General features: G+C 39.9%; 1 protein-coding gene across 5 annotated transcripts; it reads left to right on the top strand.

The window, feature by feature from the left end:
• Positions 1 to 4399: 4399 nt before the first annotated feature.
• On the top strand, positions 4400 to 22388 carry NMI (N-myc and STAT interactor). 5 transcript variants are annotated; one of them, XM_032355521.1, is made up of 9 exons: positions 4401 to 4730; positions 9089 to 9178; positions 10102 to 10197; positions 13801 to 13884; positions 14409 to 14571; positions 17412 to 17518; positions 17606 to 17792; positions 20596 to 20702; positions 21630 to 22388. In XM_032355521.1, the coding sequence occupies exons 2-9, from the start codon at positions 9095 to 9097 to the stop codon at positions 21831 to 21833; spliced, it is 1032 nt and encodes a 343-aa protein (XP_032211412.1). In that variant the 5' UTR covers positions 4401 to 4730; positions 9089 to 9094; the 3' UTR covers positions 21834 to 22388. The 5 variants fall into 5 exon arrangements, with proteins under 5 accessions (XP_032211416.1, XP_032211412.1, XP_032211414.1 ...); XM_032355522.1 differs by lacking the exon at positions 4401 to 4730 and adding an exon at positions 4737 to 4910; XM_032355525.1 differs by lacking the exon at positions 20596 to 20702 and having other exon boundaries at positions 4400 to 4730; positions 21630 to 21811.
• The last annotated feature ends 1512 nt before the right edge of the window (positions 22389 to 23900 follow it).

The following is a 23900-nucleotide window of genomic DNA, read 5'->3' as shown; positions in this document are numbered from 1 at the left end:
GAGAGAGAGAGAACACAAACAAGCAGGGGGAGCCAGAGAAAGAGAAGCAGGCTCCCTGCTGAGCAGGGAGCTGAATTTGGTCTCTATCCCAGGGCCCTGGCATCATGACCTGAGGTGAAGGCAGACAGATGTTTAATAGACTGAGCCACCCAGGCACTGCTTAACTTTTTTTTTTTTTTTTAAATGTTTGATCTATCTCACACTATTTTATTTACTTATGTAAACTTATTCATACATACTAATATGAAAACTCAAAGGGGTTATAACATTGGATCCAAATATTTGACTTCTCTTCTTGCATCTAACCACTAGTTAGAAATAAGTAGCTATATAGCATGTATTAGGTATAGTTATTGGACTAGTAACTATAGGTGATGGCAAAAAAAAAAAAAGATCTTTGTCTTAGAAGTAGTTCTTTTTTTTTTTCCTAAGATTTTATTTATTTATTTGACAGAGAGAGAGAGAGAGATCACAAGTAGGCAGAAAGGCAGGCAGCAGGAGAGGGGGAAGCAGACTCCCTGCTGAGCAGAGGGCCCCATGCAGGGCCCTATCCCAGGACCCTGAGATCATGACCTGAGCCAGAGGCAGAGGCTTAACCCACTGAGCCACCCATGTGCCCCTTAAAAGTAGTTCTATAGGTGGGAAGACAAAGGAGAAGAAATGTGTAAGAAAAAAAAAATGGAAAAGAAAAGCTCTTCAATGTATAAAATGGTAACAGACACTATTTACCGAGCTGACCGTGCGTGGGTCAGGCACTGTAGTTAGCCCTTGACATGTACCATGTATCTCATTCACAACAGTTCCATTTTATAGATGAGGAAACCGAGGTGGAGGGAATCCTCAGTAACTTGAAATTGGCACTTAAACCCCCATCCGATATCAAAATCATGCTCCAGCTGTGTAGTATTGCTTGCTTGATAGAAGAGTAAGGAATGGGATGCTTATTTTGCTTTACTTTTTAAAAAATAAGCTGCTTTCTCTTTTATCTTTTCCAGCTTTATTGAGATAAAATTGGCATATAAAACTGTGTAAGTTTTAGGTGTACATCTTGTTGATTTAATACCCTCATATATTGCAAAATAATTACTACCACGGTGTTCCCTTAACACCTTCGTCCCATCACATAATGACCATCTCTTTTTGGTGGTGAGAACATTTATAATGAGTTTCCTTAGCAGCATTCATTTACTTTTATATATTTCAGTTGCAAACCTCTTGAATCCCTCAGGATCTTGCACAATGCTGGGAGTGTTGTAAGTATTCTAACTTCCCCCAAAAGAAACTGCAAACCAGGTCACCAGAATTTTGGCAACAGCATTATAAGCTTAAGGTCCAAAATCTTTTCTAAAAGGCAGGACATAATATAATGGATTTCAGGTAGTTTCCTCATTTGCATGCCCACAAAAGCCTTGGTGCCTCCCTAAATTGTTTCATGCCTCTGGTTTGCACCGGACCCTTGGTTTCAGTCGGTCTCCTATAACTTAAGAGTTAACTCAATCTCCACTTCTTCTATAGAAGAAACTGACTTCCTGAGATGGAGAGGGGTGGGGGACACCACTCCCTCCTTGGTGTTTCGCTAGTTCCTGTCTGTTACCTCTTAACAGCACACATTATACTGTACTAAATAAGTGGGGCGTGTGTGTGCGCGCGCGCACGCCTGCGTGCGCTTCTGTGCTTGTGTGAATTTATAGAAGAGCCTGGGAGGAGTTCCTTGCCATCTGGTGGGGGAGGTAAATACGTAACATAATAAACATCTCCTATCATGCAATGCAGATTTACATGAGATGTCCAGGGCATCTCATGTGTGACATAATATTCACTGACTACTTTAGAGACATTCATTAATTTTTATATTAGGAGATGGTATAATTTAGTGTAGGGAAGGAAAAAGTTTCCCTGTATGTTCTTAGGGTCCCTGGCTGGGTCTGAAATTTAAACCGACAAAGAGATTAGCAGGAGAAAAGCCTACAAATCTGTCTTTAATATAAGTTTTATGTGACATGGGAACATTCAAAAAGAAATGAAGACCCAAGGAAACAGGTTTAATGAAGACTGAACAGTCCTGTAGAAATCATGTTAGATCAGAGAGCCTGAGGCAATCATAGTGAACTGGGGGAAACTTAGCAAGTTCCGATTGTTAGGATTCTTCTCAGTGCCCCTTTGTTGCAGAGATAAGAATGTTCCCTTCCTCCAGGATAAGGGAAGGCACCTCTCACAGAAGAGTTCCATGACCTGTTTCAGAGGAGAAGGGTGGTGGTGGGGGGAAAGGTCAGAATGATCTTGCTTCTACTGTTTTCTCAAACTCCTCCAGTTTAAAATATTCAATACGCCATATTTTGGAGTAGCATGTCCTGAACCCCATCATTAGTGAAGCATCACTCAGATTGCCCTATTAGAAACTCTGAGATGTTAATAGCTGCTCCACGAGAAAAAGAATTTGATGGTCAAATTAGTTTGATAAATTCAAGGTTGAATAAAGTTAAACTGTTTAATGTGTGCTTTGATTTTTTCCTGCAGTATCTTTCAAAACTCTTACTGTGCTGATGTGCATTGTGAATCATCCAGTATGCAACATTTCTCCATCATAATTGGCCATGGAATTCTTTCTTCTCCAGGCACCATAGAACACAGTGTGGAGATTTTGGATTTCATGGTTGAGGGTAAAATATGGTATCAGTGTCATCATAGATTAGTTGCTTGATTTTCATCACCTTAAGCCTTTGTGTACTCATCTACATATACAGGTAATTCCTATATTTCATACTGTTCGCAAAACACAAGAAGATTATAAAATGTCCAGGAGTCCTCTGTAGATGAACAATTATGATTGTTAATAATAATATGTCCAGCAGCTGACTACTCATTGTTAGAACCCCCATCACTTTGCAGAGTTCTGGATCTGAAGACTGTCACACATGACCCAGCTTCAGCATGTAGGTGGCCCAAAAAAGGCTTCCCTACTATCTGTTATCTTTTGCACTTTAACAGGATCTGAGTCAGTATTAGATCAGTCATCCTCCGGTCTGGTCCTAGTGCTTATCATCTGCTTATGAAAAACAAAAATAAGATAAAGAAGAAATAATGTTGAACTAGATAACCTCTAGAGTTCATGCTCTCTAAAATTCTAAGGAGGAACAGAACTCATTCTTAAGTTGCAACAGATGTGAGTTTTTTTTAATGCTTTCTAACTGGGCAGATGAGAACAAAAGTCCTTGTCATGCACTACTTTTTTTTTTTTCCCACTCAGAAAAGCAACTTTATTCCCAACAGTATTCTTTTTTTTTTTTCTCCAAATTTTATTTATTTATTTGAGAGAAAGAGAGAGAGAAAGCACAGAGGGAGAGGGAGAAGCAAGCTCCCTGCTGAGCAGAGAGCGGGACGGGAGGCGGGGCTCCATTCCAGGACCCTGGGATCATGACCTGAGCTGAAGGCAACCGCTTAACCCACTGAGCCACCCAGGCGCCCCTCCCGTCAGTATTCTTGATATAAATGAATTTGACTTTTGTAAATCTTTTTTTTTTCAGACCACTGTATTATTTTATATAACTCTATAGCACTATATCCTAGAATGTATCATTTTGACACATCCCCTCCCTGACCTCTGTTTATGAGCAAGTGCAGCTGTGAGGTGGTTCTTCGTGTAGGATTAAGAAACACTGAAGTTCTTGAAATAAGCCAGATGTTTTTATTTTCAAAGGAAAAGATGACACTTAGTGAAGCATTTATTTACAACTTCACAACAGAACAGATTATAAGAAAACTTTCAAGAGACATGGGTCATAGAAACCAAGTGAACACGACAGCTTTCCCAACTTCACAGCCCAGAAAATGTTGCAAAAGACAAAAATTGACCTTGCGCTGGCTGTAAATATTTGTAGTTTGAGGTTAAAATGACCAATGAATTACAGTGAGAGTTACTATCTTGAAGAGGGACTTCCACTTTGACCTTATTTGGTTTCTATCCACTTTGTCAACTGTACGTCCAGTAATATACACATAAAAAGAGTGATTTTTAAAAAACACGCCCTGAAATTAGTGTTTATGCAAACTTCAGGAAAATGTTTTGGATAAACTCTCTCAAAACAAAAAAACACTTTTATTTTTTAATTTTAGTATAGTTGACTTACTATAGCTTATTCATTTCGGGTGTACATCATAGTGATGGCCCCCATGATACGCCTAGTTACCATCTGTCACCATACAGAGTTACTACGATATTTACTGTATTCCCTATGCTGTACGCTGTATCTGTTACTAATTCGTTTTGTAACTGCAAGTTTGTACCTGTTTAATCCCCTTCACTTATGTTGCCCAAACCCCTTCCGGCTTCGCCACCTAACAGTTTCTCTTCTCTATCAAAAGAGCCGTGCTTTAAAAATCGAAACTGAAAATACTCGTAACTCGTTAGTAATTATTCCCTGCAGACACCGTATTTGGTATTCCAAAGAGGGGTTAGTTTTAAAGAAAATCCCCACCGGAGCGGAGCTTTCTTTTTCTTCCCTTCCTTTTGCCCTCTTTCTTCTCTTTTGTCTTAGGAACCCAGCTGTTCCTCTGAGTGACGGGCACACTGGGGAATCCCGCCGCGCCAGCCTCGGGGACCCTGGCGGCCCGCCCAGCCCGCGGGGCTCCCGGCCACTCCGGCAGGCGCTCGCTCCGCGCACCGCCCAGCCGGCTTTCCCGGAAGGGCGGGCGCGCTGGGCTCCTGGCGCTGAGTTCCACCGGCGAGGCGGGTGAGTGGGCGCCCTGCCCGGTTCCCTGGCTGCCATTCCTGCTCCTAGAGAGGCCCGCGTCGGGGGGAGGCACGGTCCGCGGGGCCCTGCCCACCGCAACGCCGGCAGGGCCCCGCGGGGCGCTCACGGCTCGCTCTGGGACGGGGCCGCCGGGACCGGGGGGAGGCGGGGGCGAGGCAGGTGCGTCAGTGCCCCCTGTTCCCCGCCCATCCCGTTTCCCCTCCCTCTTCCCCCTCCCACTCCTTCTTCCCCCTCCTCCTCCCTCTTCCCCTTCCCCCTCCCCCTTCCATCATCCCCATCCCCCCACTTCCCCCCTCCCCCCTCCCCACCCCACCCGTCCCACCCGCTGCCTCTGACCTCGCGGTCTTCGAGCGGTTTGCTTAATTTCGGAGATTGAAATGTAAAGTGGACTGTGTTTCCCCAGTGTTTCAGTCGTGTCTCTCTAGAGAGATTAGGGAAACTTGATTCCTTAAGGAGATTTACACTCCCAGGCCCGTGCAGGGTTTGGCAGTTGTGCCTCACTTTTCAGAATACTCCGGGATTTTCTCGAAAGAGATATCTAAAGGAGAATGCGATGTTTTTCTGTCTATAGAACATGCATACTTTTTTTTTTTAAACTATATTTGTGTATAACCATTTTATTAATCACCCCCTCCGTGGTTCCATCCCCTCATTTCCTTTCTTTTTGCGGCCAGGCAAGCATGTGGAAAGATTCTGTTCTGTCTCGCCTGGGACAAAGGGATATGAGTACAGGAAGATAGGTGATGATGGGTAGTGGTGGTAACAATGACCACCGATCTAGGGGCTTAAAACCCACAATTTAGAGACACCGGGGTGGCTCAGTCGGTTGGGCGACTGCCTTTGGCTGGGGTCGTGGTGCTGGGGTCCTGGGAGCAGGTCAAACATCCAGCTCCTTGCTGTGTGGGGAGCCTGCTTCTCAGTCTGCCGGACACTCCCCCTGTTAGTGCTCTCTGATAAATAAATAAATAAAATCTAAAATAACAACAACAACAATAATAATAAACCAAACAGCAACAAACCACAGATTTATTATTTTAACAGTCTGTAGGTTACAAATCCAACCTGGATCCCACTGGCCTAAAATTAAGATGTCTGCAGGGTTGCCTTCCTTTCTGGAGGCTACTGGGAGGAATATATTTTATGGGTTTTTTCCCCCTTCTTTTATATGTTGCCCACCTTCCAGAACTTAGTGATGCCCTTTCTCTGTATAAAAAGGCAGCAACGCTGCTTCTCTCTTGACCGTTACTCTGTTGTCACACCTCACTCTGACTTTGCTCTTCTGCTTTCCTCTTTTACTTTTAAGGGTCCTCATACTTATATTGGCCCTACAGATAATTCAGAATGATTTTCATATTGAAGTCAGCTTTAATTCAATTTTAATTCAATCTACAACCTTAATTGTAATTTGACCTATTCGTAGATTCTGGGGATTAGGCGTAGGTATCTTTGAGAGGGCCATTGTTTTGCCTACCATATAATGGCATAAAAGGAAGCCTATTAGCATACAGTCCACTCATGCAAGGAAGGAAAGTATCCAGACCCTAAATATACCAGAAAAAGTTCTAGGAATATTTAGTAGTAGTAGACTATTTATATGAGTTAAATATATTGAGAATCTTCATTACAAGCGCTTAAGAATATTGATTTTTTTTTTTGAAGATTTTATTTATTTGACAGAGAGACGCAGAGAGAGAGAGAAAGAGAGAGAGAGAGAGAACACAGCCTAGGGAGCGGGAAGTGAGAGAGGGAGAAGCAGGCTTCCCGCTGAGCAGGGAGCCCGATGTGATGCAGGGCTCGATCCCACGACTCTGGGATCATGACCCGAGCCAAAGGCAAATGCTTAAGGCTGAGCCACCCAGGCACCCCAAGAATATTGATTTTTTTTTAAAGCAATAAAAAAAGTTACCATTTCTGCTTTCTGGAAACGTAATAACAAAACTTCATATGCATGGTATGTCCTGAACAGAACAAGATACCACACAATTCTGTAGATAATGAGAGTTTTCATTGTGTTTGCTTATATTATGCTCTGAATAGATGCAAGGAGGAGTGGGCATGGTCCTTGGTCTCAAGGTCATGACCATCTAGTCATGGAAAGTGACATGGGTACAAAAATGCATATGAAGTTTTGTTATTTTATAATTAATTTATCTGGCAATGAAGAACTTGACTCCTTTTATCCTCTGTATATTTACTTACTTGAAAATCTTCTTTATGTACCTTTGGCTGCTGGAAGCTCTAGGCTTATCTTGTGTATTTTCTGACCCATAGGAAGAATCAGCCATTGTTCCAGGGAACCCTGGTTCCCTTTACTGGGGAATAGATTAGAAACCAAGATCTAGGTGCTCTCTGATCCCCTCTGTTTTTGGACATTGCTTGTGTTCACACTAATTTTTTGCCAGTCTTCTGTTTTCTTTTTTTTAAGGAGGAATAAATATTTTTCCTGTTTGTTTTTTTTTTTTTTTTTCCCTATAGGAATAGTGAGAATTTAGCTACTTGAAATTTTAGAGGAATATATCACAGACTGGTTATTAATGTACCTTGAACACAATAAAAACAGTTATGATATTCCTTGATTCATTTTTGATCTGGGACCTCTCCATCTCAGCAAATTCATATGCAGGCAAATGTTCTTTACTTTTTTATGCCATAGATTCCTTCCCAGTCTGATAAAGCTCATGGACCTTTAAAAAAAAACGTTTTTAAATATATAAAGAAAAATATATATAATTACAAAGGAAATTAATTATATTGAAATATGGTTATCAGAATATTAAGTAAATTTTTAATGTAGTAATATATATCACTATATTACATTATATTATAAGACCTAGTAGTGAGTTTAATAACTGCCATAATTTTGAAGGAAAATTTTACACAAACTATATTTCAGGATATCTGCAATAGTTTCGACATTTTATGAAAATATTTGTGCCGTCTTGGCGACGTTTGTTGTAGGTGCTGCAAATGCAGTGTGGCTTGTTGCGTATATCCGTATTTGAAGGGAATGCTAAATTTCAACCAGAGAGTATTAGAAGTAAAGATGTAATTTTTTTCCTGTTCTGGTGTATGGACTAGGGAGGATCTGTGAAAACTCCAGATAAGAACTTCTGTACATGTAGGGACTCTTGGGTGCCTCAGTCAGTTAAACATAAGACTCTTGATTTCAGCCTGTGTCTTGATCTCAGAGTCGTGGCCCTGAGCCCGGCATTGGGCTCCAAGCTAGGTGTGGAGCCTACTTAAAAAAAAATTAAAAAGGGGCACCTGGGTGGCTCAGTTGGTTAAGTATCTGCCTTTGGCTCAGGTCAGGATCCCAGGGTTCTGGGATCGAGCCCCACATCGGGCTCTCTGCTCAGCAGGAAGCCTGCTTCTCCCTCTCCTGCTTCCCCCAACCTTGTGTTCCCTCTCTCGCTGCCTCTCTCTCTCTGTCAAAGAAACAAAATCTTTAAAAAATTTTTTTTAGAAAGAACTACTGTACATGTGGAGGGGTTTGGCAGGGGTGCTTTTTAGTCCATTTACATTTGGAAAATACAATAGGAAGAATTGGATGTTTAAACTTTTTCTTGGGCGCCTGGGTGGCTCAGTGGGTTAAGCCGCTGCCTTCAGCTCAGGTCATGATCTCAGGGTCCTGGGATCGAGTCCCGCATCGGGCTCTCTGCTCAGCAGGGAGCCTGCTTCCCTCTCTCTCTCTCTCTCTGCCTGCCTCTCCATCTACTTGTGATTTCTCTCTGTCAAATGAATAAATAAAATCTTTAAAAAAAAAAAAAAATAAACTTTTTCTTTTTTAAGATTTTATTTATTTATTTGACAGAGAGAGACACAGTGAGAGGGGGAACACAAGCAGCGGGAGTGGGAGAGGGAGAAGCAGGCTTCCCACTGAGCAGGGAGCCTGATGGGGGCCTCCATCCCAGGACTCAGGGAACATGACCCGAGTTGAAGGCAGAAGCTTAATGACTGAGCCACCCAGGCGCCCCAGAATTGGATGTTTAAATCAAAATCTTTGAAAAGACCAAAATAGTAATCTTTTAAAATGGGGTACCATATATGATTAAGATGTGAACTTCAAAGGAATATTAATCCTTGTCATTTTCTATTATTGTGTTGAAAAGCAAATGATTTTTAGAATGCTTTTATATATTTATAGGTGTGAAAGTTATTTGAAATATAGACTTGGTTCAAATATAAGCCATATGATAGTAAAGACTTTGATGATAGGAAAAAAGATACAGCAAAGAAGAGATGTTTCTTCTTCTGTAAAATAGTAAAAGTTATTTCTTTCTTCTTGAATTTGTGTGTATATACTATTTTTAAAAATATTTACTTTTTGAAATAATTAGGTAATCATGGCAGCCGATGAGGATAACAAAAAACAAGTTCTTAAGGAGCCTTTGTCAGATAAAGAATTTATGAAAGACGAACAAAGAGAGGTAAATATTACTGTTAAAATTAATTTTTATCTATTAGTTTTGCAGTGAGGGATGTTTTATATATTTTTGCCCAACATTACTTTAAATTTGGGAAGATTTTAGAGTTTTCACAAAATTTTTTTCTCCATTATTCAAGCCTTGTGAAAGCAATCATACTTCTGTTCTTTTTCTTACAACATTAGCTGTTTTTTCTTTCCCTCCATCCTTTCTTTGATTTGCACCCAGATGTTAAGAGCTTAGTTAGCAATTATATGATCAGACCCAAGAGAAGATGGAGGCTCAGGTGGCTTAAGCCACTTACCCAGGGCCGTATGTCTGACATGTAAAGGCAGTTGTACTGTGGGAATCCAGCAAAAACATTTTTTAATTGCAAGTAACATATGTCCACAATTACAGCGCAATTTACTTCTTCATGTTTTAAAGATTTATTTATTTACTTTAGAGAAAGCGCATGAACAAGCCTGAGCTTGTGGCGAGGAGGGGCAGAGGGAGAGGGAGAGAGAGTCATAAGCAGTCTCCACACAGAGCACAGAATCCAACACAGAGCGCTCGGTCTCATGAACCTGAGACAATGACCTGGGCGGAAACCAAGTCGGATGCTTCCCTGACTGTGCCACCCAGATGCCCCTCTAGTGCAACTTGAAAGGCATATTGTTGTCACATAGCCAGGAAAGGAGCTGCTAAGATTCAGGTCTGGCTCTTAATCCTTGCTCTGCTAGACAAATGTCTATGACTTTGGTCTAGTGTGAAAGGTAGTTTCCCTGCTTGTATGGAGGAGATAATAATACTTGTCAGAAGTAGCAAAATCTGCAGTGATAGTGTGTTTTTTGGCTTTTATCAGGGTGATAGAAAGTTAGCTTCTTTAATTCATTTAGAAAAATGGGGTCAGGGGCTGTTGAATTTTTTGATGTTGTTTGTTTTAGAGATTAATTGATGAAATTGTGAAGGAAAATACTCAGTTAAAAAAGGAGATCCAAAGGCTTGAAACTGAGTTACAAGAGGCCACCGGAAACTTCCAGGTACCTCTTTTTTTGTTTGTTTTTTTTGCAGGGGGGACTTTTTTCAAATGTTATTTTTATTTTTTAAAAACTTTTTTTTCAATTATTATTAACATATATTTTTTGTTTCAGGGGTACAGGTCTGTGATTCATCAGTCTTACACAATACATAGCGCTTACCATAGTACACATCCTCCCAATGTCTGTCACCCAGCCACCTCCTCCCTCCCCGCTCCCTCCACTCCAGCAACCCTCAGTTTGTTTCTTGAGATTAAGAGTCTCTTATGGTTTGTCTCCCTTTCTGGTTTCTTCTTGCTTCATTTTTCCTCTCTTTCCCTGTGATCCTCTGCCTTGTTTCTCAAATTTCTTACCTTAGTGAGATCATATGATAAGTGTCTTTCTCTGATTGACTTATTTCGCTTAGCATAATACCCTCTAGTTCCATCCACATCATTGCAAATGGCAAGATTTCATTTTTCTGAAGGCTGACTATTATTTCATTGTATATACATATACCACATCTTCTCCATCCATTTATCTGTCGATGAACATCTGGGCTCTTTCCATAGTTTGGCTATTGTGGACATTGCTGCTGTGAACATTAGGGTGCATGTCCCCCCCTTTGGATCACTACATTTATATCTTTAGAGTAAATACCCAGTAGTACAATTGCTGGGTCGTAGGGTAGCTCTATTTTCAACTTTTTGAGGAACCTCCATACTGTCTTCCAGAGTGGCTACACCCGCTTGCATTCCCACCAGCAGCGTAGGAGAGTTCCCCTTTCTCCCTGTCCTCGCCAACATCTGTTGTTTCCTGACTTGTTAAGTTTAGCCATTCTGACTGGTGTGAGGTGGTATCTCATTGTAATTTTGATTTGTATTTCCCTGATGCCAAGTGATGTTGAGGCCTTTTTCATGTGTCTTTTGGCCATTTGGGTGTCTCTGCAGAAATGTCTGTTTATGTCTTCTGCCCATTTCTGGTTACATTATTTGTTTTTTGGGTGTTGAGTTTGGTAAGTTCTTTTTTTTTTTTTTGAGATTTTATTTATCCATTTGACAGACAGTGATCACAAGCAGGCAGAGAGGCAGGCAGAGAGAGAGGAAGGGAAGCAGTCTCCCCGCTGAGCAGAGAGCCCAATGTGGGGCTCGATTCCAGGACCCTGGGACCACGGCCCGAGCCAAAGGCAGAGGCTTTAACCCACTGAGCCATCCAGGTGCCCTGAGTTTGGTAAGTTCTTTATAGTTTTTGGATACTAGCCCTTTATCTGATAACGTCATTTGCAAATGTCTTCTCCCATTCTGTTGGTTGTCTTTTGGTTTTGTTGACTGTTTCCTTTGCTTTTTTTCTTGATGAAGTCCCAGTAGTTCATTTTTGCCCTTGCTTCCCTTGCCTTTGGTGATGTTTCTGGGAAAAAATTGTTGTGGCTGAGATTAAAGAGGTTGCTACATGTGTTCTCCTCAAGAATTTGATGGACTCCTATCTCAGATTTAGGTCTTTCATCTATTTTGAGTCTATTTTTGTGTGTGGTATAACAAAATGGTCCAGTTTCATTCTTCTGTATGTGACTGCCCAGTTTTCCCAACACCATTTGTTGAAAGCACTGTCTTTTTTCCTTTGGACCTTCCTTCCTGCTTTGTTGAAAATTAGTTGACCATAGAGTTGAGGGTCCATTTCTGAGTTCTCTATTCTCCTCCATTGATCTGTGTGCTTGTTTTAGTGCCATCTAAGGTACCTCTTTAATGATTAGCATTGGTGGTAGAGTGGTGAGCCTAGCTGCCTTCCAGATACCTCTTTAATGATTTTATGTATCACATTTTTAACTGACACCATTTTTCAGAAAAACCAATTTAGTTATACAAAATTCACTTTTAAAACACTGTGGTCATTGATGGCACCATTGTTTGTAATAGCCCCAAACTGAAAACAACTCAACTGTCCCTCCATAGTAGAATGAATTATTAATTTGGGGTGTATGCATGCCATGGAATCCTGCACAGCAATGGGAATGAATGGACCACAACTACGTGCAGCCACATGGACGAATTTCATAAATACAATATTGAGCCAGAAAAGATAAAAGAGGGCACACCATACTTGCATTTAAATAAAGCACAAAAGGAGGATGTTAGCAGTTAGTATCCTGGTTACCTTCGGAGGTACCAGGCAGCCCAAGGAGGCTTCTGGGGTGTTGGTCATATTCTGACTATTGATCAGGGTTCTGGTCACATATGTGTGTGATCACTTTGTAAAATTTCATCTGGCTGTGCATTTCTGATAATATACTTTTTTTTAAAGATTTTATTTATTCATTTGACAGATAGAGATCATAAGTAGGCAGAGAAGCAGGCAGGGAGAGAGGAGGAAGCAGGCTCCCTGCTGAGCAGAGAGCCAGATGTGGAGCTTGATCCCAGGACCCTGGGATCATGACCTGAGCCGAAGGCAGAGGTCCTAACCCACTGAGCCACCCAGGCACCCCTGATAATACACTTTTAAAATTTATGTATATATTTTTGTTTTTCTGTGTATATATATGTTCGCTCAAAAACAAAAAAAAGATGATGGTCATGATCAGTCACTTTTGGATCAAATTCTTGTCTTCTCACTGAGTTTCTTTATTGTTCTTCTCATGCAAGTAATTTAAATGAATTTCACAGTTAAAAAAAAAAATGGTTGTATATCTTCACCGTTTAAATTCTCTCCTAAATTTTCCTGTACTTGAATTAGGCATTCACCCTTTTTCTTTTCTTCATAATGACTTGTATTTTTAAAAAAATATTTTATTTATTTATTCATGAGAGATAGAGAGAGCGACAGAAAGACAGAGGCAGAGGGAGAAGCAGACTCCCCCAGGAGCAGGGAGCCTGATACAGGATTCGATCCCAGGACCCAGGGATGATGAACTGAGCTGAAGCCAGGAGCTTAACCGATTGAGCCACCCAGGCACCCAAGAACTCACGCTGTTAAAAAAAAAAAAAAATCCTGTCTTTAGTTTTAATGCTTAGAACATTGTCACTTTTTGTTTCTGAAATGGGGGCTAAGATACTGAATATCAGGAAGTGGGGTTCACCATGTGTATGGGACTTAGCGAACACTGTTACAGTTCTGGTTACTTCTCAGACTGGAGAGGAATCACTTAATCCTACAACTCAAAGGGCCTTGGGAACCGAGCCAGCTCAGCTGATCCAATTTACAGAGGACTGAAACTGTGGTCTAGGGAGCATAGGTGAGTGGCTCTTGGCCAAGTGTGCCCAAGACCAGAATCAGGCACTCTAATTCCAGAAAGCTCTCCACTTTTCAGCATTATATTGAGTACTTCCACAGTGTTGGGAAAACCTCTGCCTTTTCTCAGACACTGCCAATTATTTTTGAAATTGGATTTATGCTGATCCGAAATTCTATGTAGGTTATCTGTGAAGATATAGAACAAATGTGAGATTAGGTCAAATAACACTGAATATTTCTAACCCCTTTGTGATAACACAAACATTCTCTTTCAGCATATAAAATATGGGAAATAGAAATGCAAACAACAGATTCATTTGTGCATTTATGTATAATTGTATATGCCTGTTATTCCCAATGATTTTAAACAGATAACTACAACTATGTAAATTTATCTTTCAGGTTACGATTTTGCTGATAGTCTCCTTTCACATTTTTATAAATCTAAGTTTGATAATGGTTAAAAAGTTGATGGACAGGTGTTGGGTAAGGGGGAATTTAAATTTGATAAATGTTAAATCCTATAATTCAGGAGTCTTTGTTTTTGGATAAAATTATCTGTGTTTACTATCAAAATAAACCTGGTATATACTCAACTCTAGTTTATACTGCTTTGTAGTGAGAGTAAACGTACTGTCTATTGATTCCCTGGTAAATAGCCTGTTATTGGAACAGTTGTTTAAAAGGTGCTTATCTACAGGAATGATGTAGGCTTTAGAATCGAGCACTATACAATATTGGGTAGTTTAAACATTGATTAGAAAAAGTGAGAGATTATGTATTTATAATTTAATCTGGGGAATAATATTAAAGGATCAGCATCTGATTACATTACTGAGTACTTACCTAGGAAGAAGTCATTACTAAGGTTATTAAATAAGACCACACTGCATTTTGTGGGATTCTGAAATCAGTGGAGAATGAATTATTGGATGTACAAATCACATTTTCACAAGAAGGGCTTAAGTTATTTCTTGCCTTGATTTTAATCAAACATTTCTGTTTATTAGATTAAAGAGGATATTCCTGAAACAAAGGTGAAATTCACATCTTTAGAGAATCCTGAGAATGACAGCCAGTTTTTAAATATCTCCTGTTCATTTCAAGTGAGCTCACAAGTTCTTTATGAGCTGCAGAAAGGACAAGCCCTTATCACCTTTGAAAAAGAAGAAGGTATGAGTAACGCTAAAAAATTTGACCATGTTACTTTTTGGAAAGCACGGAGACTTTCAGAGAGCTTTCTTAGATATTTGATCTATTGTTTTACAATTTTTATATCTATCATTTCATCTCATCTCATTGTGACATCTTGGGGCAGATAGGATTATCCCATTTTATGATGAGAAAACTGAGACATTAAGTGCCTTGAATGTGATCACTTGTTCAGAACATGATGCCTCTGGGACTCAAGCCAGGTATTGTTATGTCCAATACCAGCATCTTTCTACACCTGCTACCTCCAAGTGATGCTAGTAATAATGTTTTAAGCTGGCAGAGCTCTACTCAGGTCTCAGAGGGTTCTCACAGACATCTCATTTTATACTCTCATGACTCTGTGAAAGCAATACAATAGGAGAATTATTATTTACATCTTGTAACTAAGAAAACAAATTCTTGGGTGTTTAAGGGACTTACCTAAGAGCACATTACTGGTGAATGGAAAAAGCCCAAGAGTCAGAGATTTGGGAAAGGGACCTGATGTTAGCTGAATCTGCCATCGTGTAGGACCCTGTTCAGCGCTGGGGGCACAATAGGACAGTCTGGCTTTCAGTGCCAACTTAGTCCATTTCTAGAGGGTGATTTTGGTTGGGTTCTTTCTGAATCTCGGATTTTTATGACAGCCTTTGTGGTAGTACCTACCTCATGGGTTGGGTTGAGTATTAAATGAGAAACGCTAACTTAATATTTAGCACAGTGTCTGACACATAATAAACACCTAGTAAATGAGAGCTGTCATTGCTACTCATTAGGAATTTTCCAGATAAAGAAACTGAAACTTAAAGAAGACAAAGAAGTTGCTCAAGGTCTATATAGATAAAAATTGCAAAACTGGGAGTCAAACCCATGAGTATCCATGTGCCTTGTACTAGACCAACAGTGCCTGGTGCAGGCCACTCTTCCAGGCCTTTGGTCTTCTATTTGTCCAGTTATGGGGTGGGGTCAGATGGTCTTAAGCCTTTCCAGTGCTCAGATTCTGATAATCTAGGATTATAACTTGTATCTCCTTATACCTGGTATTTCACTATAGCCTGCAAATAAATATTAAAAAGAAAGGCATTCTAGCAGGTCAGTATGTGAACATACAGTTCACCAGGGGTCCACCCTGGATCTACCTTTGAGCCGAGGGCAGAGGAGGCGGCCAAGGGCGCTGTGTTGTCCGTTGGCAATGGTAATGGGGATATAACCAAAAGACAGAAGTGAGGATTTGGGAGGCAGGGATTCTGTGCAGGCATTACCCGGGAAGGCTGGAACCAGGGTTGTCTTCAGAAACAGCTGCATTGCTGCTTCCATTCTGGGCACGGCTCTGAGGTCTTGCTCTCCTGGGACAACTTTGGGCTTATACACAATTAAACAGGAGTTGGCCTTTGATGGAGTTACAAAAGTTGAAACGCAAGTGATCCTCTCAGCTGCGTCAGATAACCAGATGTTGGAGGTTTGGGTGGGGGCTGTGGGAGGGAAAGGGCATCATCTAAGTGTTACTTCATTGACATTTTCTGGTATTGTTGCCTGTTGTCATTAACAAACAAAAAAAATTTTAATTCAAGTTATCGAGTCATATCATGGTACAATGAGTGCGAATTCCCACATGACAACGCCCTGCCTTTTAGCCTATTTCTCTCTTCCTTAAGCTGTGATGTGTGTGCTGTCTGATTGTCATACACGCATGTGAGATTTATAAGACCGGGAGTGGGCATCTCTCATCTTCATGACAAATTAGAGTAAGCATCTCTGTATTAACAACTGAAGTGTTATAAACTCTCATGTCACACAATTAAAAATAAATGCACACCCACATGCATCTTAAACTGAAATATAGTTGCTATCTGGAGTTCTAATGATTTTTGGCATAATTACATTACTGAGCCTCTCCCATTTGCACAAATAAATTAGATTTGATAGTTTTGTGATTGGTAGAGGCTATCATTTTAGTAAAGTGATTTCAAGAGCATTTTAACAAAAGTAGAATTCCTCATTAAGTATAGCAAAAACATAGAAAAGACTCACCCTTTGAGAAGTTGACAAATGATAAATAAGATTGTCAGAATGCCACTGACCCACACAACTTTTTCCTACTTACTCAACATGGAAGAAGTTTCTGGCTGTGCTTTAATTAATGTACTAAGGGAATACTCTCATTCTGTCAACAGGGGAGTTCTAGAGGGTGTGTGCTGTGCTGAAATAATATATGAATTTCTGAAGGCTTACCAGGCTTATCTCTTAGGAGATGAGTGTAGAACTTGATGACACTTTCGCATTATAGCTTTTTTTCCAGTTTTCCTGAGAAATAATTAATGCATATCACTAAGTTTAAGGTGTATGACATGATGGTTTGATTAATGTATATTGTGAAAGTGACCCAGCAGGTACAGCCAACATCCGTCTTCTCATATAGGTGCAATAGACAGAATTCCCATAAATTCAACAAAAAAGGAAAAAGCTTTTTTTTTTGCTTATACTGAGAACACTTAGGATCTACTCTCTTAATAGTTTTCCTGTATACCACACAGCATGTTGTATGTTACATCCTTGGTACTTTTTCCTCTTATAACTAGAAGTTTTTACCTTTTGATTACTTTGTAATTATTGATGTATTTTGACATTCCAACATTAATATATTTATTTGCCACTTTGGCGGCAAGACCAATAACACTTGGAAGTCCTAGGAAAATTGTTAAAATTAGATCCTTTAAAATGAAAGGAAAGTTAAAATTTTTAGGATAATTTGTTCTTAAACTGAAAATGAAAACGTTTATTCAAGTATTGGCAGTTCATACTCCCAAATATTTTTTCAGTTGCCCAGAACATCATCAGGATGGGGAAGCACCATTTGAAGATAGAAGATGTAGATGTGGAGGTTTTGGCCAAGCCAGTTCCATTAAATTCAGGAGTCAGATTCCAGGTAACATGGTGATGATCGCCTTCTAGATTTCTATCAGGTGTGAACACTTTTCTCACCCCTGTTGCTGAGTGTGGAATGATTTCCCAGGTTCATGAAGCGTACTCTAAGGTGAAGATCAACGTTACTGAAATTCCTGATGGATTGCCCGAAGATCAGATGAGAGACAAGCTGGAACTCAGCTTTTCTAAGTCCAGAAATGGAGGCGGGGAAGTGCTCTGCGTGCAGTACGATAAGCCGTCCCGCAGTGCTGTGATCACGTTCATGGAACCTGGAGGTATTCGCCCAGTTAGGCAGTTAAAGAGTGCTTTACCGTTTAAATTATGTTCTGCTGTTTCTTTTCTTTTTTTTTGATTTTTTTTTTAATTTATTTGACACAGAGAGAACAAGAGTGCACAAGCAGGGGGAGAGGGAGAGGGAGAAGCAGGCTTCCCATGAGCAGGGAGCCTAACTCGGGGCTCCATCACAGGACCCCGAGATCATGACCTGAGCCGAAGGCAGATGCTTAACCCACTGGGCCACCCAGGCTCCCCCTTTCTTTTCTTTTCTACCTTTTTTTAAAGATCTATTTATTTATTTTCAAGAGTGACAGTGAGTGAGCTGGAGAGGAGCAGGGGAGAGGGATAGATACTCTTCTTTTTTTTTTAGGGTTTTATTTATTTATTTGACAGACTGAGATCACAAGTAGGCAGAGCAGCAGGCAGAGAGAGAGAGAGAGGAGGAAGCAGGCTCCCCACCAAGCAGAGAGCCCAATCCGGGGCTTGATCCCAGGACCCTGAGATCATGACCTCAGCCAATGGCAGAGGCTTAACCCACTGAGCCACCCAGGCACCCTTATGAACTGCCATTCCTAAAAGTGTTCCTTTTATACTTCTTTTATTTGGAACTTAATAGATAGCATAATGAGAGAGGATTTTTTTTAACCTTATAAAATGGTAGAGTACTGAAAATTATTTCTGGGAACGCTCTTGAGAAATATTACGTATAATGAGTATATCAGTCTTCCTGCATCCTCATCACAGGCCAGCCAAGGAGCCAGGTGTTCAGAAGTGTATCTCCTCTGATCTGCTGCACGATTCTGGAGATAGACATTATACTCATTCTATTGAGGTGGAAACTGAGTCCTTGGAAGGGCAAATGACCTACCCAAGTTACAGAGGGTATGTGGCAGAGAAATCTAAAAATACGTATGTATGAGACTGTCACTTCTATCCCACCTGTTTTGACAGATGAGGGTCTCTTAGGTGGAGGGAATAGATTCTGGGGAAGACAAAGGGTGATTGTAAAGAACAGTTAGACATCTGTTCCCTTTATAGATAGAAATGGATCTTTACCAAATCATCAGAGGAGGGCTTACATTCTTACGGTTAAAAATGTAGAATTCTACAGCTGCTTTTGTTAATATGTTCAAGTGATTCTCCATATAAAAATATCTTGCTCGGGGCGCCTGGGTGGCTCAGTGGGTTAAGCCTCTGCCTTCGGCTGAGGTCATGATCTCAGGGTCCTGGGATCGGGCCCTGCATCGGGCTCTCTGCTCGGCGGGGATCCTGCTTCTCCCCACCTCTCTGCCTGCCTCTCTGCTTACTTGTGATCTCTGTCTGTCAAATAAATAAATAAAATCTTAAAAAAAAAAAAATCCTGCTCTAGTTAATTCAGTTTGTAGGGTTTCCCCTGGGTTTGCACATATAATAGAAATCCAGTTATACAACTGAAAAGCATTGACTGATTGTTTTTTCATAACGGAGTAATACATTCTTTTCAAAGAAAATTGAAATAAAAAAGAACATTAATTTAGCAGAAGTGGAGACATTTCATTAAAATTCCCTTTCTTCTACTATGTGGTTAGGTATGGTTAGTTGAATGTCTTTCTAGATTTTTCTGGAATTGCTGGATCATGTGATGATTCTGTGTTTAGTGTTTTGAGGAATGGCCATACCATTTTGCACAGTGGCTGTACCATTTTATACTCCCACCAGCAATGTCCCAGGGTTTCAGTTTCTCCACATCCTTACCGATAGGGACCTGCCCTCTTAATCACTGCACCATATTGCTTCTTCCAGTTGGACTGGTGAGAGAAGAAAAAAAGTGATAGGATATTCCTAAGAACTGTTTCTGTTCAACTTTATGCAATCAGAGACATTATTATCTTTTTCCTCTCTAGGAGAAAAATGCTGCTAAAAAGAAATCTGATTATTCTTTGTGTTAGAGGAACCTGATGAATTTCTGTTATTTGCCTTCATTTCTAGATGACATTCAGATCCTCCTGTCCTTGGTTAACATCCTTATGTCAGTTTACTGAATAATAATACATGATATTATTCAGTAAACTGACATAAGGATGTTAACCAAGGAGAGGAGGGATCTGAATTATAGGATAACTAAGTGATTTTATGTATTAAATATATATTATAGTAATACAGTAATTTATTATATAAGTCTATATTTTAAAAATGTATATGCATAGTATTCTTTCTTTTTTTTTTTTTTAAGATTTTTATTTATTTGTCAGCGAGACAGAGTGAGCACAGGAGCAGGGGGAATGGTTAGAGGTAGTGGTTAGGGGAGTGGTTAGAGGTAGAAGCAGGCTCTCTGCTGAGCAAGGAGCCCATTGCCTGATATGGGTCTCGATCCCAGGACCCTGCAATCTTGACCTGAGCCAAAGACAGACACTTAACTAACTGAGCCACCCAGGTGTACCTATATGTATAGAATTCTAATCATAACTTCAGTTATACCTCTTGAGAAACTGGGAAACTCGTTGTCTTGTTAGGATGGGCATGTTACTTTTTGCAGATGGTTATTGAATTTTATGTAGTTCAAGATAGATCTGTCTGAGGTCATACAGCTCTCTGCATTGACTGCAGTGGATAGTTCAAGACAGAAGGATCTATTAAGCCCCATTCTTATCTGGTCTTATATTTTTCAAAATTATATACTGTGAAGTAGATTGCAGAATTTTCAAAAACATAACCACTCAGTTCACTATTTACTGTAATGTGCTGTTTGAAGAAAGTTTTAACTTTGATTAAAAATGTCTATGATATAAAGAAGAAAATAATTTTTTAAAAATTTACTTCTAGTTGCTGACAAGATTTTGAAAAAGAAAGACTATCCGCTTTATATAAATCAAAACTGCTATAGAGTTACTGTTTCTCCATACACAGAAACACACTTGAAAAATTTTCAGGTAAAGTCATCTCTTTTCTTTCATTTTGGGGATTTATGACTAAACCCTACCTCACAAAAAAAGAAAAAGGGAAAAGGTGTGAGTCTATTACTGTTTCATCTTTAGTGAGCAATGTCAAAATAGTTTCTTCATATCCGTTTGGTGCAAAATAAGTTTGTCTTTTAAAAAAACATTTTAATGCAAAACTGTACCTCATTTAATTTCTTACATACTTTTTAAAACTTGGAATTACTCAGTTTTAAATTACCAATTTTAAAATTGGAATTACTCAATTTTAAAACTTGGAATTTGGTATATTTATATACCAAATATGGTATAATATTTTTGTTTGTGGAGACATAGCTGTATTTCTCTCATGTGTCCACTATCCTTAAAAATATTTCTTCCAGGAAGCCAGCTTCTCCCTCTCCCTCTCCCTTCTCCCCCTGCTCATGTTCCCTCTCTTGCTGTCTATCAAATAAATAAATAAAATTTTTAAAAAATATAAAAATAATTCTTCCTACTCATTTTCTCTGAACTCATTGTCTTTACCCCCAACCTATTCCTTTTTTCTGTTCCTACTTAGGTATTAAATGACACCCCCATCTACCTGGTTCACCGTCCTGAAAGTTACAACTCATGCTGAATTCTTCATTTTGCTTTATCTCTCGCATTCGTTTGGTCACTGGCATCTCTGACTACCACTTTCATGGCCTTTCTGTCCATAGAGATGCCCGTCTTTCCTCTATTTATCGTAGTGCCATCAGCATTATCTTTCTGAAATTCAGATCTGACTTGGATATTCTCTTGCATGAAACAGCTTACTAAGGCTCCTGGTCTCTTCTAAGATAAGGTCCAAAATATGCAGCAGAGCTCTATAAATCTAAAGTTCTGCAATTCGAAGCTCTCAGAAAATTTTTTCTTTATCTTCCTAATTTTCCTTTTCAGGTGTTTTCAGGAATATCAGAGAGGACAGTGCTTCTGACTGGGCTGGAAGAACTTCAGATGACGGATATAGAACTTTTAGAGGATTTAGTTAACATTCATTTCCAACGGGAAATGAACGGAGGTGGAGAGGTGGAAGTGGTCAAATGTTCTCTAGGTCAACCTTGCATCGCATACTTTGAGGAAGAGAGGAATGGAATGATCTGAATATTAGAGCCTGTGAGCCCAAATCACTGCCAGTATGTGACAAAAATGGATATCCCTTTCCCTTTAAAGAATGAAGTCTTTTCATTCTTTAGTGGCCCTTTATTCTTAGATACAAAATATCCATGTTTCTGAATTCTTTGTTTCAAACCCTGTTGCATGCTTACCAATGCAATAAGTGCACTATATTAAAAAGTTTTGTTTGTTCATAAATTATGTGGATTGGTGCCATGTCCGTTGAAATCAACCATAAGTGATGCAATTGTCCCCCTGCTGTGTTGGCTCATTTTGTAATGGGCATGTGAGCCAATTGTCTCTTGGCCCCAAATCCACCAATATGCAGACTTGACTCTTAACATTTCCTGAAAGAAACGTTACATTCAGCTGTTTGTGATTTCCATAGACTTGGACTTTCAAGGGACTTCAAGAACAATGATTTCCCACTTTCCCCTTATATAGCATCTTCCCCCACAGGCCCAGATGTATTTTTCAGAGCTGAGTGTGGTCTTTCTTTCTTTCTTTCTCTCTTTTTTTTTTTTTTCAAGATTTTATTTATTTGACAGAGAAAGATCACAAGTAGGGAGAGTGGCAGGCAGAGAGACAGAGAGAAACAGGCGCCCTGCGGAGCAAAGAGCCTGATGTGGGGCTTGATCCCAGGATCCTGAGACCACGACCTGAGCCAAAGGCAGTGGCTAAATGCACTGAGCCACCCAGGGGCCCCGAGTGTGGTCTTTCTACTTAAAATTTTCTTCGCCCAGAGTGCTAAGTGTCCCCTGATTCTTTACAAAACATCTCCAAATAGAACTTGTAAAGACCATAATTTTCTTTCATTTACACTTAAGATGGAGAAAGTAAGTTTAATGGAATGACACACTTGGAATAAAGGGAGAAGTAAATGCAAAGCTAGAGGTTCATCACTCATCAGCCTAGATTTCAATCTGAAGACGAAAGCAGAGGCCCTGTGCTGTAGGGACTTACATTTTAGTTTGAGAGCCTCCCAGTTCATTAACATCCCACTGTTTGTAAGTTGTAGAAATTAAACTGTATGTTGAGAGGTTCCTGTTCAGAGAAGGTGAAATTCTCTTTGGTAAAGAACATTGGAACAGCTTTTATCCTAATACGGTGTGTTCCATAAAGAGCCAAGAGCAGAAGGAAATTCATATTAAAGTGCTAGCAGAAATTAAATGCTTTAGAAAAGATTCTAAACCTAAATGTACCCAATGCTGCTGCCTGCCATCTAAAATAAAGAGAACGTTAAAAAAAAGAAAAAAGCTTGGTTTGCTTTTGGTATTTTATTTTTAGGTTTTAATTTTTTTTTTTTTTTTAAAGATTTTATTTATTTTTCAGAGACAGAGGGAGAGAGCGCGAGCGAGCACAGGCAGACAGAGAGGCAGGCAGAGGCAGAGGGAGAAGCAGGCTCCCTGCCGAGCAAGGAGCCCGATGTGGGACTCGATCCCAGGACCCTGGGATCATGACCTGAGCCGAAGGCAGCTGCTTAACCAACTGAGCCACCCAGGCGTCCCTGTCTTTAGGTTTTAAAGTCGTTATGCTACCATTAGAAGTACTCATTGCTTTCACGTGTCTCTTTAGAATGAGACATGGTACCTGGAAATTGGGCAGCGTGCACTCTTCATAGTCACTGTTTTAGGGGAAAAAAAATCTCTCATGTGTCAGTTGTTCTTTGGAAATGGTAAAATTAATTCAGAATATTAAGAAATATTAAGAAAAATTGAAAGAACTTATTTAATTTTGATTGATACAGTCTCATTGGCACAAAAGGTGTCATTTTTAGTCTGTGACAGGCTGCCAGTCAGAAAGAATTTTTTCCTAATATTTAGGATGAGGTTTGAAATAGTCACTTTTGTTGTCTTTGGGGGGCTTCTTCAGGCAGTAGAACAGATAATTTAATTCAATTCCAAATATTCACAATTTTTTTTTTTTAGATTTTTTAAAAAAACTTATTTATTTGACAGAGATCACAAGTAGGCAGAGAGGCAGGCAGAGAGAGAGGGGGAAGTAGGTTCCCTGCTGAGGAGAGAGCCCCATGTGGGCTTGATCCCAGGACCCTGG

This window comes from Mustela erminea, chromosome 8, assembly GCF_009829155.1.
Source record: "Mustela erminea isolate mMusErm1 chromosome 8, mMusErm1.Pri, whole genome shotgun sequence".
NCBI classification, from domain to species: domain Eukaryota; kingdom Metazoa; phylum Chordata; class Mammalia; order Carnivora; family Mustelidae; genus Mustela; species Mustela erminea.
This window is presented reverse-complemented; position numbering and strand designations above follow the sequence as displayed.

Coding starts and splice junctions, on each gene's coding strand:
- NMI (XM_032355521.1), top strand. CDS start 9,095: ATGGCAGCCGATGAGGATAACAAAAAACAAGTTCTTAAGGAGCCTTTG. Junction 13,885..14,408: donor AGTTGATGGACAGGTGTTGG/GTAAGGGGGAAT, acceptor TCTGTTTATTAG/ATTAAAGAGGATATTCCTGA. Junction 20,703..21,629: donor CACACTTGAAAAATTTTCAG/GTAAAGTCATCT, acceptor TTTCCTTTTCAG/GTGTTTTCAGGAATATCAGA.